General features: G+C 43.7%; 1 protein-coding gene across 5 annotated transcripts in view; it reads right to left on the bottom strand.

The window, feature by feature from the left end:
* Window positions 1-19,908, bottom strand: part of BMP2 (bone morphogenetic protein 2) — a 66,285-nt gene that overhangs the window by 36,937 nt on the left and 9,440 nt on the right. Inside the window, exon 4 of one of the 5 annotated variants that reach the window (XM_057382732.1) lies at window positions 10,950-11,721. The exons of 3 other annotated variants lie outside the window; for them this stretch is intronic. In XM_057382732.1, the coding sequence (XP_057238715.1) occupies window positions 11,712-11,721 (10 nt within the window). In that variant the 3' untranslated portion in view covers window positions 10,950-11,711. Of the gene's footprint in view, window positions 1-10,949; window positions 11,722-16,775; window positions 17,170-19,908 lie in introns of those variants that run through there. One more of the 5 variants, XM_057382740.1, reaches the window with a different exon arrangement.

Here is a 19,908-nt window from a genome sequence, read left to right as displayed (position 1 = left end):
CACCACAGTTATTCCCATTCTCCCAGAGCTGGGAAGGCAGGTTTGCTTTGGCCCTGACCCAACAGGGAGCATCTGTGCTGGTTGGATGCTCTGSTAGAAATTCCCTAGTGGGAATTATACACATGTATGAAAATAAGGGATAAGCTTGAGGCTAAAGTCCTGGCAGGAGATGCAGAAAAACTCGCCCTCACCTCCCAGCCCTCCTTGGGTGACACCTGGCTAATCCTGGGAGCACRCACATTACCTTCATCCCCCAGCTGCAGCAGGGCAAAGCGTTCACCTCTCCAGAAAAGCCAGCTGGGACACTCCAYCCCCTTTCCTGTGACCCCAGAGCTGTGCCTCCCTCGGGATGACCCCCTGGCGAATGCACCTTAGCCCTACACCAGCTTTTTCTGGCCAGTGAGTCACAAATCCGTGGATACCCTAACCAGAGCAGAGGTGGCTGAACTGCCACGCTTCTTTTTGCAAGAAACCGTGACATTTTGTGTCTGTGCTTTGGCTCAGCTTCAGAAGGACAATTTCCCCCAGAAAGAAAATTAGTCAGAATGTTTTCTGTTTWAAGGGGGGAAAAATGAGAAACCTTTCAACAGGATTTGTTTCCTTGTGAAACTATCAAATATCCGGCCCTTTTGATACCTGAGTACCTGCTACTTTACCCTGCCTTGGGGTCACAATAAGCATCAGGGACCCTGAGAGCAGAGYTGGGAACTCACAGAACTCCAGGCCCTGTAGCAGGGCAGAGAAGGAGCAGAGACTCCACAGGGGCAGCCAAAGTGCAAATTGTCCCGCAGCCATAGCCTTGAGGGGCCCTGGTTGCTCAGCTGAGCTCTTGGCTCTGGGGGRCCCTGCTTGGAGCTGCACCAGTTGGCCAAGGAGCTCCTCACCCTSCAGCTCCTTCCTCCMGGACACGGCAAAGCAGGACGGCACMGCTGCCCCTTCCTGCCAGGAAAAGGTGGCTGTCACTTGGTCGCTCCTCTGCCAGTCCCCTCCTTCATTAAATTAACACCTCGTTAGAAAATGCAAGCTGCTTTGTTCCTACAAATGGTGCTGGAGGGTGTTTACTTTCCTAATGAATATCCTGTGTAGAATGGAAATCTGTCCCTGGCAGTCCTTAACGAGTGCTTCATTAAGCTGTTTGAAAAAAAATGTTCCTTTCTGCTCTCCTTTGAACAGGTTACGCTTTGCTCTTTTAAGCTGGTTTTTGGCTGCCTCCCCACACCTGAGAGGATGGGTGGAGAGGGGGCCATCTGCTCCCAGAGCAAGCAGCTTTTCCAACCCCCAGCTACACGAAATGTGCTGATAGCAGTGCATCCCTCTGCTCCCAGGAACAGTCTGGCACCCCGGCGGTGCAACGAAGGGAGGAAGCAGCACTCACCTGAGAGTGGAGCTACGGGTTCACACTCTCACAATTCTATTGCAAAACGAGGGGTGTCCGGCAGCAAACAAGAAATGTGAAAAGAGGGGTGGTGTATGTACCAAAGTGACATTAGGCATGGACTTCTTAAAAAAAGTTTTGAGGGTAACAACAGCAGACGCTCAGGTCTAAATGTGATTTTGTCTGTGTTGGTGATGACAGTTAAAATTGTTTATAATTCTGTTTAATAAAGCTCAGGTTGAAAACTGAAAGCTTGAGGATAAAAGTGTGTTTGATGCAGCTTGTTTTCCAGTCGGAACTGGAAATAGGTACCACACRGGTGGTCTTCACCCAAGACCTAAGGAAAGGTCACAGAAGGACGGAAAACACATGGAGCATCCGCACAGGGAAGATTTCTCTTTTAAGGGACTTGATCCTCTCTCCGTGCAGAGATAGCAATGCAATGCAGGTATTAAAAAACCCCAGAAAACCCACATTTCAGTAAAATTGTGTGTTGTTCCTGTCAGTGGTGGTTTGGTCCTCGGGATTTTCCTCACCCTGCTTGGCACCAGCTACCAGCCCTGACCTTGGATGGCAGAGCCCGCACTTTGCCCTCGGGGTATTTGCTTTGTCCAGGATGCAGCTTACAAATGTTTGCTCTGCATTGGACCCTCCACTGGCATTTCAACCAAAAGTTATAATGGAATACGGGGTGTTTGTGTGTGTGTTTGGACGTGTTTTGGTGGGTTGAGGTGGTTTTATTTTCTTTATTTCTTTTTCTTTTAACCCTGCATGGTGAAAGGCTGCCATCCAGGTCACCAGGCAATGCCTACAAACCTGAGAGATGCACAAGACACATGAGAACTGCAGKGAAATCAGCATGCAAGTACAACAGGCTCCAAATCTGAACCAAAACAAGCAGCTGACAACATAAAATCAGCATCTGCAGATTGAGGAAATCAGCCAACTTCTTACCAGGCATCCCATTAGGACAAGTTCCCTTGTCACAATCATATTGATAGAGGAGTRGATAATTAACCACCCAATGTCTGCACTGTACCAGTGATTGTCCAGTGTTATCTGACAGTGGTTTCAGAGATAACACTGCACAATGGCCTGTTTGGAAAAGTGGGTAAAATAGAAAGAAGTAATGGAAAGTTTACATGAAAAAAAAATAATGGCACTATTCAGATGCTAAGCTACTAAATTCAGCTGTTCCACATAAAAACTCATTGGACTTAGAAAGCTTTCCTAACAGAGGATACATAACTTTGATGGAAAGACTGGTATTCCAGTGGCTACCCCTTCCCTTTGCTCCATGTCTTGGTTAGTTCAGTAGAGAGAAAAAGGAATTCATCTGCCACTGGCCATTGAAAGGAAGAGGTATTTAAAAACCACAATGTTGAAAGCAGAGGGAAAATAGCTGAAAGCACCCCAMAATACCAGACACAGAGCAAGGCAGATCATGTCAAGCACTTGTCTTGSCAAAATCTGAATCCAAATTCTGGCCACCCAATCTGGAAGAGGAATAGTTCCAAAAGAAGGGGGGAAAAAAGGTCTCTGATAATCTAGAGAAAACAATATAAAGAATAGACATGTAAGTCCAGTCCAACAGCCTGCAAAAGGCTGTCCTAAATCTGAGCATCTCTGCTTTTCCTGATTCCAGCTGGCACAGCCATGGGTCACTCCCAGCACTCAGACCAAATTAGCATTGCCATTATCTACTAACACATGAACAGGATGAAATACCYATGAACCATAATGGGCTTCATCCTGCCTTAGTCACCTATAGCCACTAGGACAGCTTTCCCAAAACCACTGGGGTCACACATCTCTAGTAACTGAGATTAGAATCTAATGGGATCCCTCAGCAAATTTTGTTGTTGCTCTTCACTTTATATGAGCTAATGAGCAGTTTTGCCTCCAGAAAACTGGAGAAATGTGCAGCCCAACAAATTGTGTTTGTATATCTATTCCATACCTACTGGGTGAAAAAGGGCAWGTTTGACTTTATGACACGCCCAAAAGAAGGTGAAAGAATTACACTAAGACTTGTTTAAAAACATAATTTCTAGGATATTTTTCCTCTGAACTGCAGTGGCTGTCTATCAGCCTTAAATGCCATGGGAACAAAGGTTAAAAATGAAATTTGGATTTAAAAATAGTATTTTACACATACATTGCTCTTACTCAACAGTGTAAGTTACACAGGGAGGACAGGACAGAGGTGGGACTGTCCTCCTTACCACAACTCCTGCAAAATCATCCACATTAGAATGTGTGCCTGAGCMCTATTTATTATACATTAAAAAACATCTTCAAAGGCAGGCGGGAAACAGAACTTATCAGCCCTGTTCCTGGATAGGAAGGGAAGGCATGACATGGTGAAGGACCTCTCACTCCCTATTCCTGAAAGCCTTCCAAAATAAGATCTTGAATAGGTTTTACTGGACCGCAGCATGTCTTCAAGGTTGGGTAATGAATCGTATCTAATGCTGGAGGCATTGTCAGAAAGTTTGCCAACCTGCTTCATATTTTATTCACTCGCTGTAAATTTGGGGGAAGAAAATGGAATAGTACATGTAAAGAGAGAGGGAAGGGAGTTTGTTCTTCAGCTGAGTAAAAAAATGATATAAGAAGGGAAAGAAAGCAGGGAAACAAGCACTAAGCTCATCAATAAACAGAACTGATAAAAGAAACCCAAGAAAACTGCCCCAGTGTTGTCCTCACCAGCAGCAGAGGAATCCAAACACCATCTCTGCATGTTTACATCAGCAGAGAGAAAGAAAGGGACACAGGAATGGCTCCTCGAGCCACCTTTCTGAAGTGGAGTTCCTACTGACTTCCTGCATCTGTGTGAAAAGGCWCAGTGAAAAGTACCACTTTCTCAGCTGAGGGAAGGTCCTCAGAGCATCTCCTACAGAGAACGATGACAACTTGAGGTGCTCAGAAATCTGGAAAAAYAGGATACTGTGTGGTAAGGGACAAAATGGGAAAACTTGGAGCTACACGATAGCYCTCTGTGGCCCTTCCTACACCATATCTGACTTCATCCCCGTTCCACCTGCCAGCCTCCTATACAATTTTGTAGAAAACCAGGACAGAACTCAGGTTTTCCYGAACAGCTGCAGACACAGCCCCACTGTTGCAAGACAGCTTTCACAAGGCCCATACTGTGGGCTGAAGTTGTCTCTTGGCTCACAGCACTACAGCTCTTACCCTGCCCAGCACTGCCACCAGCTTTGAAGGCTGGCCTTCAGGGTCCCCCCAGGGCCCTGAATTTTACCTGGAGACTGGAACAGCACCGGGCCAGGCAGTGGGGAACTGTGTTGGCACCCCCAGAGGGAGAGCATTGCTGGCACAGCAGGGAAATGTACCCAGAAAGGCCCAGGCCTTTCTTTCAGCTTTGATCATCCCTTCCTTCTTCTTATGGTGGATCCTTTTTCAGTCACAYTATTCCAAGGAACTCTTACTTTTGCAAGAACTCTGGTATCACCCCTATTAGATGATAAACATTTATAAGCYAAAGCATAATTCCAAATACTTAGCCCTCAGTTAAACACTGGAAAGAAAAGGTCAAACTGTAAACATCAGTATTTTTGTAAAGATTGTGCGCATTCATGTTTTGAATTCTTGTTTTCCTTAAGTAAACCCCAGGCAAGAGATAACAGATGCCTAATTTCAAAGACCCTGAAACTTCTAATTTGGCACGCAATGGCATGCACTGTCATGACGTTTACAGAGGCGCGCTCTGAAGCGTTCACATATGAAAAATTAAAGTGGAGAGAGTTTGTTTTATTTAAATTAAACCTATTTTCAGAAACCTTTTATCCAGCCATAAACTGCTGTGCAGCAAAAGATCAACATTTGTGCCTCCAAGTTTTCTTCCTAATAACAAGCCAGCAAGGCAGCATGCTCTGCCTCAAAGCACCATTAGGAATGCATTTTTTTGCTGGGGGKTGTACGGGGATGTTTGCTACTCAGACAGAAAGACAACTTAATGTTCTTGCAAAGCCAAGCACTCACAAGTGGGAAAAAGGCRGAATTATGGTAAATGGAGCAATTTTCCCAGTCCTCATGCATGTGCATGATGACACAGACACTCCCATTTTCCCAACAGGGTGCTTGTCCCGGGCTCAGAAGAGGCTGCTCTGACCCACCAAAGCCATTTGGTACCTGGTGTGAACTCCAGAACACCCCATGTGTTCCCAGACCCCACTTTGGCACCCAGGAATCCACCCAGAGGCAGTCAGCACTGCCTTGGTGTGCCATGGCCCTCTGGATGTGATTGCTTAGGCACAGCACAAACATGAATTTATCTTTGCTGTTTCCCAGCAGGGAGAAGGGATGAGCTGCCTGCAACTTTGCAGGCTGAGAGGCAAAGAAGAAAAGGGGGAACTAAAGCATCTATGGCCACAGGGACAGTGCAACCAGGCATGCCAAAGATTTTTCATTTTCCACAGATCTACAATGTCATTTTCTACATCACAGCTCTCCTGAGCTTCTCCTGCWACTGCTCAGGTTTTCAGGGCAGTACCCTGGGTCTCAAGTCACATACCCAGAATATGAGGAACACTTAAATTAGTGGCCACCCATGAAGAGTTTGGTTTAAGTAACTTGCCTGGAATCACTCTGGCAGAAACACTGAAAGTGCTAATTCCCTAGTGAACATCTGAACAGCCTTTAATACTTTTTCCTCTTTCCACAAACCCCCACCTCATTCACCATTCATCTTTCCACTCCTGCCAGAAATGGGGTAGAGATCCTTGGACAATGGTGTCTTTTACCACGCAACTCTGATTCATTCTCAAGCAGGTCTGTAATTGTAGTGGTCTAATTAAAGGCTATATCATAGCACAGAAGATGGGAGTAAAGCTGGGAAGAGAATTAAAGTTGCAAGATAATTCTGGAATGTTGTAAATGTTTTTAAATACAGTTTGCACATGTGTGATGTCTTGACTTTAAAAAAAAAAATCAAAATAAAGCTACAAAAACCCACTGAACAGCTGGAAGCAAATTCCATGCGGGCTGGGACCCTTGAGCTGCTGAAGACTTGAGTAGTTAAAGCGATCACAGGGCCTGTGAGAAGGCCAGCGTGTGGCCTTTCACTGTGCAGACAAGACCGAGCTCAGCAGCTTTGTCTGGAGCCTTTGCAGAAGGGAAAAATGCAGGAATTGTCAGTTCTGGACTCTGGAAGGAAACATGCTGAACACAAAGTTTTCTATCCCACCTCCCCAAAAGACACAAGCCTCATGCTCCCTTTTCCCCTCTATTCCATCTGCATCTGTGCATGGAGGGACCGGGGAGCTCTGCAAACACCCATCCCCTCCTGCAAGCACCAAGCACCGAGGGAAATCCTTCCCCAGACATGCAGGCATTCCCSAGATTACTCCCGTCCTGGCAACAGAGCTGCAATTACAGAGCAATTCCTCCCTCAGCCRTGGCCCCCTCCATCTCCCTGAGGGACAGACCTGTCCTGGGTGGGGGCTGTGGGAAAGCAGCCACCCCACAGCAGGGAAAAGCCCCAGCCAGCTCTGCAAAGACCAAATTTTCACCTCAAACCTCAGCCGAGCACGTGCCCAGGGAGARGTTTAAAATGTTCATTAAGTGGCCGAGTTTGGCAGCAAAATGAAAGTCACTCTGATGCCAAATCTCAACAGTACGGTGGTGCTAGAGCTGCTCAGATTGGCAGATATTTTACAGTTCTAAGGCAAGGAAAATTTCTTTTTTCCTTTTCCCAAAAAGCTGGTGGTGTCAGTCCCACATCAGCCACATGCCACACACACTTACAGAGAAGCTCTGCCACTGAAACTTCTACATTTTGAAGAGAAGGGTTTGTCCCAATTTACAGCAAATGCCTGGGAAATTTTAGATTTCAGATCCACCCATCATAATAACAGAAAACCCCACTACAGCTGAAATTCCTTCCTGTAATATTTTTTGAAGTATTTCCACTATATTTGTCCGTATGCCACCARTAAAGATTACCTTTTTACCAATCTAACCATGGGCATGGTTGATTTTTCAATATCATTATGACTTTTGATCAGTTGTCAGGCAAGGTTTTTCATCCTTRCTTTTCCCTGACTGGGTTGAGCAGCTCATCATCTGTCTACCTCAAGCTGAGAACTTTCATTTTAGACTCACAAAGGTTTCTACATTTTCTTTGCAGACCTACTCCACGTAATAGGCAAATAACAAATGTGCTCAGAAAAGCTGCAAGTGAATTAACTGGGAATAGGCACAGCAGACAAGGGGACACACCTTTGTGTTTAAGCTGTTAAGAACAAATATCCATCTCGTTAAATAAGATGTACCTCTAAAAGCAAATTAACTGTCCATATTTGGCTCTTCAAAAGGAAGCCACCACGGAGACTGGGTCTACCAGAAAAATCTGGTTTTACTGGTCTCATGTTGGACAGTAAAGCTGGCTGCAGCTGCCAAAGCWGGGACTTCAAAGAACAGAAGATTTCCTGGAAAAGATTCAACCAAGTCCATTCCAGAAGCTCTTCCCTGACCCTACAGAGCACCAGCTACACGAGAGAGAAGGAACAAAAATACTAATCCTCCTGACTATTGTGTACACTTCTGGAGCTTTAGAGTGCAATTATTTTTGTGAATAATTATAAAATTAGTGACCAATATATACACTTTTGTTAATTTGGACTAATTGCTTTCTATAGTTATGTTTAAGCTCTGAGTGAAGACTGTCCACAGAAATCTGTTTTCTCCTTGGGATACAGCTAAAGAACAAAGAAATTGAAGCRAATATGATTAATCAGTGGCTAAGGAGTATATTGTCTTATCACATAGAAACATTAATAAATAAAATTAAATTTCTCTCTCTCTTTTCTGTCAAAGTAATTTTTTAGAACTAGTCAGAAAATAGCTAATTTTCTGAAAGCTTTAAGAAAAAGCCTCAGGTCATTTGCATCTCAATTATCATTCAAATATTACAGATACATTCTGAAAATCATGAAACCTCTGCCTTTTGGAGACTGCTTAAACACATCACTAGAGCAGCATAAAATGGAAATGCTTTGGGAAACTGACAAGAGACTAACAAACAGTATAGGAAAATATAGAGGTTTCTACATAAAATACAGTATCAGTTAAAATAATTCCAGGGGAAAATTCTCACTCCCTTCTGCATTCAATTCTCTGAGCACCTTCCTCCTTGGTCAAAACAAGTATTTCCACTTCAAGCAAAGGTACAACAGAAAACAAGAGGCAACATAAATGAGCCTGATTTTCCAGAAGATCTGAAYCATGGCCAGCCTAAGAAACTACTCTTGGAGCCATGTCCATCTAGAAACGCAAACACTGAGATACTCAGGGTTGCTACTCAGATCTGAAATGCTGGCCAAGGTTTTCATTTCACTCAATGATTATTATTCTGAGGCAGCAAAACATGCTTGTCCAAGCATCTGGAATTCCATGGATCCCTGCTGCCTTGAGAGTCCAGCAGAGAGATGGAAGCAACCAAGCTTTGCGATAAACACATTTTTGAGTTTACAAACCTTCCATGAACACTTGGAGGGAAATATTTGGCTGTTTGCTCAAGCATGCACTGCTTCAAGAAGGCTTGCAATACAAGCCCAKGAACACTGCACATCCTAGAGGTCTYGCAGGCTGTGGTGTGACCTTGCAGAGCTTTTACACATTCACTACATGAACAATGCTGAGGTRGTTTGGATTTCACCCTTTTTGGTTAGAATGAACCAAAACCAATACGAAAGCTGTGCTGGTGTGAGCCAGTCCCAGCCAGACTGAGCACTTGTGCAGCTGAYGTTTTCCTTCAGTGCCACCGGAGTTTGGGAGGTTTGCTTCGGTGACCTGTGGCCTTTCTTTCTTCCCACCCGCCTCATTCTTTCTTTCTTCGCTATGTATGTTAATTTGGAGAAAATCATAGCCTAGGGCAACACACCTGACTGCTTCCCACCCCAAAATCATTTACCATTTAATGCACGGTTACATTCATTCTTCTGCCTTTATAGTTCCCTAATGAGCTTGAACTGCAATTAACAAAATGATTGTGTTCGCTTTAGTACAATGCACCTGCAAATACCAGGATGGGAAGTCATATTTAAAACATAAAAATACACTCGGGACATACTGCAGCAGAAGCCTGATATTCCAGCATGGGCTTGTATTTCTGCAGGTGCCAGTGGCTGCCAAATATTTTGCTAGCWTTCTAAAACATTTTAATTGGTCAGAGATGTCCTTGTATCATTCTCCTGTCCATGCTACAACACTTTTGTGAGACAAAAAATTAAATATTTTCTTTTTGACAGAAACAATTTCCTATCCTGCACTGAATAGATTTTGTTGTAAAAATTCACGTTGAATCTAGTTTAAGATCTCTCTTGTACACACCTTTTTAACCTATTGCTAAGATTAATTCAAAACTGCAACTGATGAGAAAAAAAAAAAAAACTTACCTAATCACCTAAATGATCAGTTATTACTTACATTTTTTCATCGATATTAGACACAGTTTCAGCAAATATGTGACACCCAGATACTGCAGCACACCTGCCTACAAAATTTTGCTGACTTTGGGCAGAAGAAAAAGAACAAAGTTTTTTCTTTTTCTCTGCTTGTTAAATGGAGCACAAAGTAGAAACAACATGGTGTACACAGAAACGAGAACTTGCCATATTCCCATTGCTCCATCTATTGCTCTTGCTCAGTGTTTTTTCTCTCTGTCATAGAATCAGATACACTGATGAACCTCTGGAGCTCCTCTCCATCAACCTCCTGCTCACAGAACCAGTCCAGTTTCAGGTTAGATCAGGTTATTCAAGACCTTTATTAGTCAAGGTCAAGAACGCCCCAAAAATGGAAAGTTCTCAATTTCTCACAGTTCAAGTGCTAAAACATTACTGCTATGAAGAAACTTTTCCTTAAATTCAGTCAGATTTGTATTTGCTAYAATCCATAGCAGCTGCCTCCTCTYCTACATGAACCTCTGAGAAGAGTCTGGCCCTCTAAGCCTCCTCTTGGAGCATGTCAGAGCTCCAAATCAATCAGGGTTCCACTGCCTCTCCCATGTCATCAGCCCAGCTGCTGACCCACCACAGCTCTCTGAGCTCTACCCAGTTTGCCAGTTCTCCTCCCAGGGTTCCAAACTGGATGCAGTGCTCCAGGGGCATCCTAATGAGCACAAGGAGAGGGGCGTAGTCAGGCCTAGCCAGGCAATCCAGCAAGAACTGGCTTTTGTTCCTGCAGGAGCCAAGTCAATGGCACACTGGATGTGGGGTCCAGCACGACTCCCAGCTCCCCAGGTGAAGAGATGTTACTCCCATACCTGCATGGGGTGTTTCTGTCCCCAGTGTAGGACCTTGCATTCATTTCCCAGCTCACTCCTCTGATGGCTCCTCTGGTTTTTCTCTCCAGCACACCAACTGCTTGTCCTGGGTTTGTGTCTCCTGAAGAGTCCCTAAGGATGCTCTGTCTCCCATCAGGACCGACCAAAGAAGATGTTAAGCAGCCCCTCAGCAYCCTCTGATCACCCTAACTSGCCCTATGGGTTTATAGGGTCTCATTTACCRATAGGATCTTTAATCCTTTARTGCCCATACCASCCCCTCCCTCAAGCTCTGCCACTRTGYATGGAGAGCTGAAAGCAGGTCTTAYTCATAAAAATCAAGACAAAACATTGAACATTTGAGCCTTTTCCCAAGATTTTCATCATCTGCCACATTCAGCAGAGGGCCCACATCTTCCTTGGTCTCCCTCGTGTTGCATGTAGAAATAACCAGCTTACATTCCAAAAGCCTCAGCAGTTCCAACTCCAGCTGAGCTTCAGCTTTCCTAACTCCGTTCCTGCATGCCCAGGCAACACTTCTATGTTCCTCTTTGGTTGCTTGTCTCTGCCTTCACCTCCATAGTGCTCCTTTTTGCATTTGAAAGCAGTCAGGAGTTCCCCATGCAGTCACACTGGCCTCCTGCTATACCTGCTCAGTATCCTGAACATCAGGATGGGCTGTTCTTGTGCTTTGAGGAGGCTGTCCATGGAAGATCAAGCAACTTTCATGGGTCTCTCTGCCCTCCAGGGCAGACTCACARGAGATTCTGCTTACCAGTTCCTCGAACAAGCCAAAGACCACATGCTTGAAGTTTTGAGTGATTATTATATTACTCGCCTTTTTCACTTTCCTCACGTTTTTAACCAATCATCCAATGACACTGCAGCCAAGTCTCCCCAAAACAGTTCTTCCTTATTCAGGAGCAGCAGGTCCAGCTTCCATCAGTCAACTTGTCCAGCACTGAGATGTTGTCCCTCATGTATTCCATACATACACCAAGTTGCTTATCCCTATCACACTGCCCCTTCCAGCAGATGGGGAGAGTTTCATGTTCTCCTGAAAGGGTTTAACAGATTGTCAGAAAAACAAACTCATTTCTTGACAAGTGGCCTTTTGCATGACTTAACAGCAGAATATTCCTATTGCGACTTTACAGACCGAGGTGCTGTCATTTGAAGCACACTGTAGGATCACAGCTGGAATCCACGCCATGTAAATGCAACAAACACAAGCCCCTTTGAAAAAGGACTATTTTGACAAATCCACCTGTGGAGGATTCCTGGAGTACTTCAGACAGTGTAGAAATACCAACAATGCAACACAGAAGCAATCACTGACAGCCAGTTCAGATGAGCAACACCAGCTCATTTCAGGACCCAGTAAGAAGAGGCATAACATGACCTACCTGAGTGATGAAAGCTCCAAAGCCAGACAGTCCAGAGGGCAAGGCCAGGAAATGAGTAAAGGAAGAAATATTTCTGTACCTTATGGGCTCAGTCTCCAGCATCAGTCAGTTCCAGTGACTGCCAGGAACTTCAGTTCTTTTTAAAATGACAGGATCTGCAGAACTGCAGATGAGTAACTTTAGGCACCTGATGCTGTATTTTAAGGAACTGGGATGCTGGCTGCACCTTTGCTGGTTTATACACCAGGAGACAAGTAGTTTTTTGACCTTTAGCYAAATTCTCACTCATAATCATCCAGCCTCAGTGAAAGCACAGTTAGCAATGAGGCAAATCTGGTCTTCAGCATGAACTGGAGCTTGCAGTTTGCAGAGGCCCTGAAAAAGYCTGGCGATGTAAATAAGTGCCTGATTTGATTGTGACTCATTCACCCTGTCAGACAGCCCTAATGACTGGCCTGCCCTGGCTCTTGAGCAGGAAGGAACTCAGGATTTCTCCTATCCATTCATCCACTGTTAAGACATTCACATGTCTGGGTTGTCGGCCTTTGTTCTGAGCATTCCTGCCCTAACCCCCTCACCATTCTTATTGCAGCACCTGACAAATGTTCCTAAATTGATGTTCACAGCAGCCACGCAGGGTGAATTTCCTCCATATCAATGACAAGACAATGATGGGACATTAAGGGCCATATTTTTTAAACTGGAATTTGGTCCAAGTTCCAGAGAGTTTCAATAAAGCTTTACTCTGCCTCTTGAGCTGATGGTTTGGGCTCACTTAGTACTCCTGGAGCTGCCAGAGTTCAGACCAAGTGAAAGTGCCAAGTTTCACACTGTTTTGCACATGAAACCATAAACCCCTCTCCAGAAGCCCAGGGGCATTAGGGGGGTCGCTGTTCAAAAAGTTCATGAACTTGGATAAAGACAGGCAGATATCTGAGTTTGTAACAATGTTCTAAATTAAGTTCTGTCCAAAACCTTTTCATGGGCCAAGAGTACAAAATAGGTAATAAGTACATGAAGGTTTTGCTGAATCAGGTCACTAAAAAAAAACAGTCACTGCCATATTTAGTTCTTTATCTTTTTCAGTTAATTCATTGCATTATTTTCCCCTGGAAAATCCAAAGGCAGTTTTCTTTATCTAAGGCAATTTTAACTTTTGSTACATATTTAGACATGATCTTTTCCTGTTTTGTTTGCTTTTGTTTCTAAACTGTGCATCTACCAAACAGAGATGAATAACCACATTTTAGAAGCTGAGGTTATCTGAAAATACAGTTGTTATTCTGCAAAATATTTTAGAGTTTATATTTGCTTGCACACATATGAAGTAATAATCTGACAGTAYTTCTCACCAGCTCACTTTCAGTAAAAAACTAAGTAACAGGAAAATCTTCAGCTTCACACCAAATCCTTTATAACTGTTGGTTGTCAGCTTTCAGTGAAAATTACAACAAAAATTTTCACTATCTTATTTCAGTCAAGTTTTAGAGCAATTTMCTCTTCATTGTCCTGGATACTCAGAATACAAAATTTAGAACAAAACTGAGAAATAGTTGGCCACCTACCCCACAATTACATTAAAGAAGCTCTGGCTCATGGTTGCTTTGAACCCCAAACTTCAAGGGAAAAAACATATCTTGACAGGCATATTTGAGACTTAGTTATGATAGGTAAGGTTCTCCATTGCCAGCCTAGCACTGTGCTAACTAGAAGTGAGAGAGTCAGATTCTCTTACCCACAGTCATTATAGGGAGCCAATGGACAGAGATTCACACCAAAATCACCAATGCAACTCGGGAAGCTGTTTAGAGCACCAGCCATCACTTTCCTTCATGTCTAAATATGAAACCTCATTTCAGCATCTATTTACTACTGACTAATTTAATATTGACTAATTTCCTAATGAGCAGGATCAGATGTTCTGACAGCACGTAACACCTCAGCGTTTTGCAAGCAGTTTACAAAGCCCTTTACTCACTAGATGATCGTCAGTGAGGAACCCAAGATCCAATGTCTTGGAAACATTTCCCAACCCTGKTAGACATCCTTTAGAGAACAGCAGTCCCCTAGGGACTCCCAGACATCCATCACCGGGCTCTGGGAGCAGCACCARTGATCACTGAGAACAGTTTTTCACCTCCTGCCTGCCTAGCGCACAAAACTGACATGACTAAAGAGTAGTGAAAAAATGCAAAATCTGAAGGAACCTTTAATCTCCTTGGTTGAAAAGAAAAAAATGCAACCACTTACTAATGGAATGTTAAGATTGTGTATTAAACCCACAAAAGTCAGAAAACGAAGGAATTAAAGACTCCCTTGGCTCTTTTAACCCTTCCCTCTGCCTTTGTGCATGGCAGGCTTTTCATTACACAGTCACATAACAGCAGGCAAAGGGACAGAGCCATAGGTGATGTTAAAGGGGGAGCACGGCTTGTTATGAAGTCCAGAAATGGAAATGTTAATAACTACTCATTTTGTCTTGTAAAAGTTTAATAGTCGGTATTAAAGAATGGCAGGATACTAAAGAAACAGCAAGATGTTGTTATGGAGCAAAATGAAATCCTGAAGGAATGAGCTGTTGCTCTCAGTGAATATTTTGGTTGCAGTTTACTTGCAGTGGTATTTATCGCCCGTGAACCAAATTGAAGGTCATATATCACAGTAAGGAACTAACCCCCAGCTCCTGCCCCCATGGAATGGGCTGTTTRTCCTGCACAAAGCACCCATAGCTGAATTTAAACCCCTCAACGTGTTCCCCCCGACCAGGTTTGCAAGCTCCGTAGCTGCCGAATTCCCAGCAGCTGCACGCTTCCCAATCCCTAATGCGCACATCCTCCTCATGCACAAGGCAATATTATTAGCCTGAGTTTACAAATGAGAATACTAGGCACAGAGAGATTAAAGCTGAGAATTTCAAAGCATCCCAGTTAATTAAAATGACTGGAAAATGGGTGTCCAAATTGTTTAGATACCTTTGAAGTTTCAGAATAATTATATTGCTCAAGGTCACACAGGGAGTTTATGGCTGACCCACAACTTGAACCCAGATTTCCAGCGTCCCACTCCAGCACCTTAATCACAAAGCCATCTTTGCTTTCCAATTTAATACTGGCCAGACCTGGTCCTCATGCAAACTGGTTACCAAGGGATGAAACCTGTCATTATGCCATACATTGGAGCTATCTATCTCTACCCTACAGGATAAACAGCAGTGTATTTAGACTTCTCCAAATTCTTTAAGGTACATATCATTACAAAACACTTAGGAGGCAGGAAGAACTATTTGAGAATTAGCACGCAGGGACAGCAAGGTACATTTCCAACTCCAGCTCCASTGCTGAGTACTTTACTGTCTCTCCTGTCCTTAGTCTGGTGGCCCCAMTGCTACACTCCTCTTTTCCCTGATGCAGTATTTGATTGTTATGCAGCATTTCCTGTTAAGTTTTACCCACCAAAGACCTTCTCACTTCTATCAGCCTGGCTCTGAACTCCACTACCTKTCATGAGCCACTTGACACTACCACACCTGTGATGCTGCTTCTTACCATCAGGCTTGCTAGACTACAGCACAAAAATGAACTCTCAAAGTTATTCAGAGCAGCACAGAGATTTCAGGATATGGTGGAGGAGTCTTGTCCCAAAAGAAAAATGCAGAAAGGACTTGTTGGAGGGACCTCCACACCATAAGAGTTTCTGCCCAGCACTGCCGGACATTGCACTGAATGACACCCACTGGCTTTTCCCATCCTCTGGGGGCCTTGGTGAGGACTGTACTTCACAAAGCAGTTTTGACATCCATGAAGAACCTTGATCCCAATTTCTCCTGAGCACACACTCCAATTACATTAAGAGCTGCAAGTCAGAAAGCTGCATTTTCCAAATGCTGATTCCTCTCGTTAGCACAAAGTCCTCAGGTCTTGGTAAGAATAGGATGCAGACATGAAGCAAAACTTCCCAGATAGGATTTGGTGTCGGATTCTCCCTAGACACACCAACAGCCTCCAGGATGTGGAATGCAGTGGAAGACAGAGACCAACACATATACCCCCCCAACATGCTGACTTTTTATCATGAAGGTTGCTAATTTCCCATGCTAAGAACAACCTTTGGAACTAAAATGAATTATGCGTCTCAGTCTGAGTGCATCAAAGAGGAGACAGCCTTTTTAAAGGAGTCAAGATCACCTCAGCTGTGTTTTGTTATCTAGCCCAAGGTTAAGGATTTGGCCTTGGACTAACAATTGGCTCAGAAAACCAGGATCATGTAATGAGAGCTCCAGGAAGAGAGAAAAACCAAAGCTTGGTAAAGGCACACTCTTCGAAGTTTCTCAGTGTCTGACCTTCTTTTTTTCCCCCCCTTCCCTCCCCCAGATGAATGAGGTAAAGAAGAGAGGAATGGAGCCTGAAACCCTGAAGGAAGCACTTACATAGGAGAGGAGCTGCAAAGACCTTCCAAGATTCTTCCCACACACTCGGATTCATGGAGAAAGGCCTGACAACAAGCCTCGCTCTCCACTTAGATGGGAAAGAAGACCGTAACCCTGAGTGGCTCAGGTCTCAAGAAGAGACAGCTCCTGCAAAGGGCAACACCATGTTTATTTTCTTTGCTATCAAACAAAAATTAAGCTGCTTCTATTTGAAAATTAAATGCAACCCTCAAAAATAGGCTCAGACCCTCCAGCAGGCCCGAGGTGCAACCTGCTGACACCTGCCAGCAGCATGGCCTGCTGGGTTATATGGAACTCTTTGCAAAGTATTTTTTTTAAATTTATTTCACTTGGTTAGGCTTGTTTTTTTTTTTCTCAGAACCTGCACAAAGGAGAGTCACAGACCACTTACTCTGCTTTTTGCTGCTCACAAAAGCCAGGAGGTTCCACCCACACTTCCAACACCATTTTCCCAGGGCTTGGTCCCTCTCTCCAAGGAACTGGCAGTGGGCACGCACCAGTAACCCAGCAGGTGTGCAGGAGCTCTCTCTAAATGACTCTGCCCTCTAGGGTACATTTGGGTTATATTTTCAAAGATGAAAATCTTTTCATCTGCAAACCTGGGAGACTTCTTTGCCCCGCGCATCAAGAAGTAGTTAACMATTAACTATTTCTAAAACAAAAAATAACACAAAAGAAAAATAATCACCAGACCAGGAAATATGAATCAATTAGTCTTTGATCCTCCCCTCAGTAATAACATCTAGAGAACATGGGCTACTGCTAATCCTAAACAACCAAAAATGTTTATGGACTTTAAAAGTACTGGTGGTTAAGCAAAGGAGAACTTCAATTCCATCTCCTTCTGATCTTTGAGTCTCAAGGTGCCATTCTGCAGCCTCTCCCCAGAGAATGTGGGGAAATTTTAAGAATCTCGGGCTCCATGGTGTTCTCCCGAGACTGCAGCAAAGGGAGCTTTCAAGTAACCCTGCTGTCAGTCTGTCCACTGAAAGCAGTAAAATTACAACATATTTGTCATTTGAACAACAGGAAAGAAGAGTTACAATACCAGGGTTTTGCAGAAAAAAAAACACTCATTTTTTTCATTTAAACCAATTGGGCCCACCTTTCATTTACAGTGCCAGGGCTAGGAAAACATATTCCCATGTGCATTAGGACTTGGTCCAATAGCAACAGATTGTGACTTCAAAACTGCCTTCACGCTACCATTATGATGTCCACTAGAAAATCAAGATTCTTCACGAAAGCAGACTAAAAAAAGCTGGGCTCAAAGGGAGAGACTGCTTTTAAGCAAAAGGTTTTTTTCATTCAATGGAAGAGAGAAAATACAAGCAGGAGAAAAAGTTGTGTTAGAACCACCCTTACATCCATTTAACGCAATGGCCAGAGTGATGCTTATAMGAAATAATACAAACCCTGTCTCTCTTCCTAATTCCTAAGGAGTCAAWAACTTCTTTGGTCTATAAAGTCCCATATGGAGTTATCAAAAAGTCATGAGAAAAAATGCAAAAGTCAAGTTTATCATGAACTGAATTATTGTTTCTGGCTGTAAAGCAGAGGCAACCACAGGCAGMGAGCCCTTCCCCCTTCCTCCTCCCATCACCACTGGCCTTGCAATTAAGCTTCAATACGCCTGTGAGTATATTATTGATGTGGAAACAGCTATTTCCATCATGCCGCAGATATTCTATACTTTTGAAGTCTGTGGTTACAGAGTCATTATTCCATACAACACTTTCCCATCACTAGGGTGTGCAGGATGCCATAAAAAAGTGGTTTGTGCAAATTCAAGCTACAGGAGTTATGTCAATGATTACCTTAAACACTTTTTTTTTTATACATGGTCACCCTGCCTTCTGAGGATTTGCTTTAATAAAAARGACTGGATTGTCTGAGAACCAACTCAGTAGAGCTGTGCTGATTTGCAGATCTGGTTGATATTTCCATCTTTTAACTCTCATTTTGTTTCCAGGAAGAAGATGACRATRATAGTAATAATAGTAGCAGTAATAAAAAATAGTAGTAATAATTTTCTTCTGTTTGTAGTGAAACTGCTGGAGTTGAAGGCTTTGTTTTAATGAGACACATCGAATGAAACAGTGTCCTGCAGTGCAAGAAGTACATGTCAGSTCTCCACTGCCTCAGCATTAGGAGCCAAGTTACAGTACAATACTCATAATTTTCTTGGTGATCTCCCAGAAAAACCKTCTTAATTTAATCTCTAATGAGATTATCAGCCTCATTAAATTGTAAATCTTCCACAGTCCAGCTGTTGTGGGAACCTGAACTTTCATAATGTTATCAATTCGCTGCTCTGATCTCTCTCTACCTGCAGTCCCCTTAGAAGCTTTTAACACTTTCAGCTTCAAAAGCCTGCAGGGTCCTTCTCTACTTCCTCGATGAAAATCCCTGCTTTTTCCAAACTAAACCCACACTGATCTGCTTCCTTCCACTGCAGACCTCACCCAGTGGCTCTAGTCTACCRCTGTGCAGGCAGACAAACATATTTTGCAGAAGCCCCTGTAAGAACCAACTGCAAAGAGCAAACCCACCTCTCCWGAGGTGAGAACCAAGCTTCCCACTGCAAATTCCCTGCCCCTGGACAAGTCCAGGAGCTCTCAGCTTCTGTTCCTCTCTCGAGGGCAACACAAGCCCAGGCAGGCATTCCAGCCCAGCCAAGCGCCTTCACAGCACTATGGAAATGGAGATGYAAATGAGCTCTGGCCCTCAGACTTGTGGCAAGTTACACAGTCCCTGCTCTTTTGGGGTGTCTCCTSCTGTGCCCAGTGGGTGCAAACCTTCAGACCTTCCCAAACTAAGATTCCTGCTGAAGGCTGGGACAAACTTGTCTCTGCAAAGCACACTGAACCAGGACAAACCCAGTKGCCTGCTTTTCTAAGCTACCATTTCACAAGGCTCGTGAACAGAAGGTTGCTAAATCCTGGAGGGTACTGATAAGTGACAAGACTCCAAAAAGAAAGGAAACTCCACCTTAGGAAACCATTGCTGCTTGTTGCAGGCAAGGCTGTCAGGAATACAGGTAACRAAGGGTTAGCACTGGAGAGACAGGAAAGAAGTACTCTTAAAATACTTTTAGACTACCTTTTGTGCCCAAGCAAGGCATAAGTAGTAACTGTGTGCGTCTACTTTCTCACACACCTGCAAAACCTCTTTGGAGAAATAAACAAAGAAAATTGGACTACATTAAAGTCATATTCTGAGGGAGCTGGGATTTTTTCCTCGTACACAGCAGTCTAACAAAATAAACCACTTCCTCATATCCAACACCCTCCTTACTGCAGTAACATGTACAATCCAAGTATCRTTCTGAACCTAGCTTCTTGTTCCTTTCCTATATAAATGAAAAACAAATAGTTTGTGCCTCCAACAA

Source organism: Malurus melanocephalus, unplaced genomic scaffold (genome assembly GCF_030028575.1).
Source record: "Malurus melanocephalus ecotype Western Australia unplaced genomic scaffold, MMel_1.1 scaffold_13, whole genome shotgun sequence".
In the NCBI taxonomy this organism is placed as follows: domain Eukaryota; kingdom Metazoa; phylum Chordata; class Aves; order Passeriformes; family Maluridae; genus Malurus; species Malurus melanocephalus.
The sequence above is the reverse complement of the archived record's forward strand: the minus strand, read 5'-3'. Positions and strand labels throughout refer to the sequence as shown.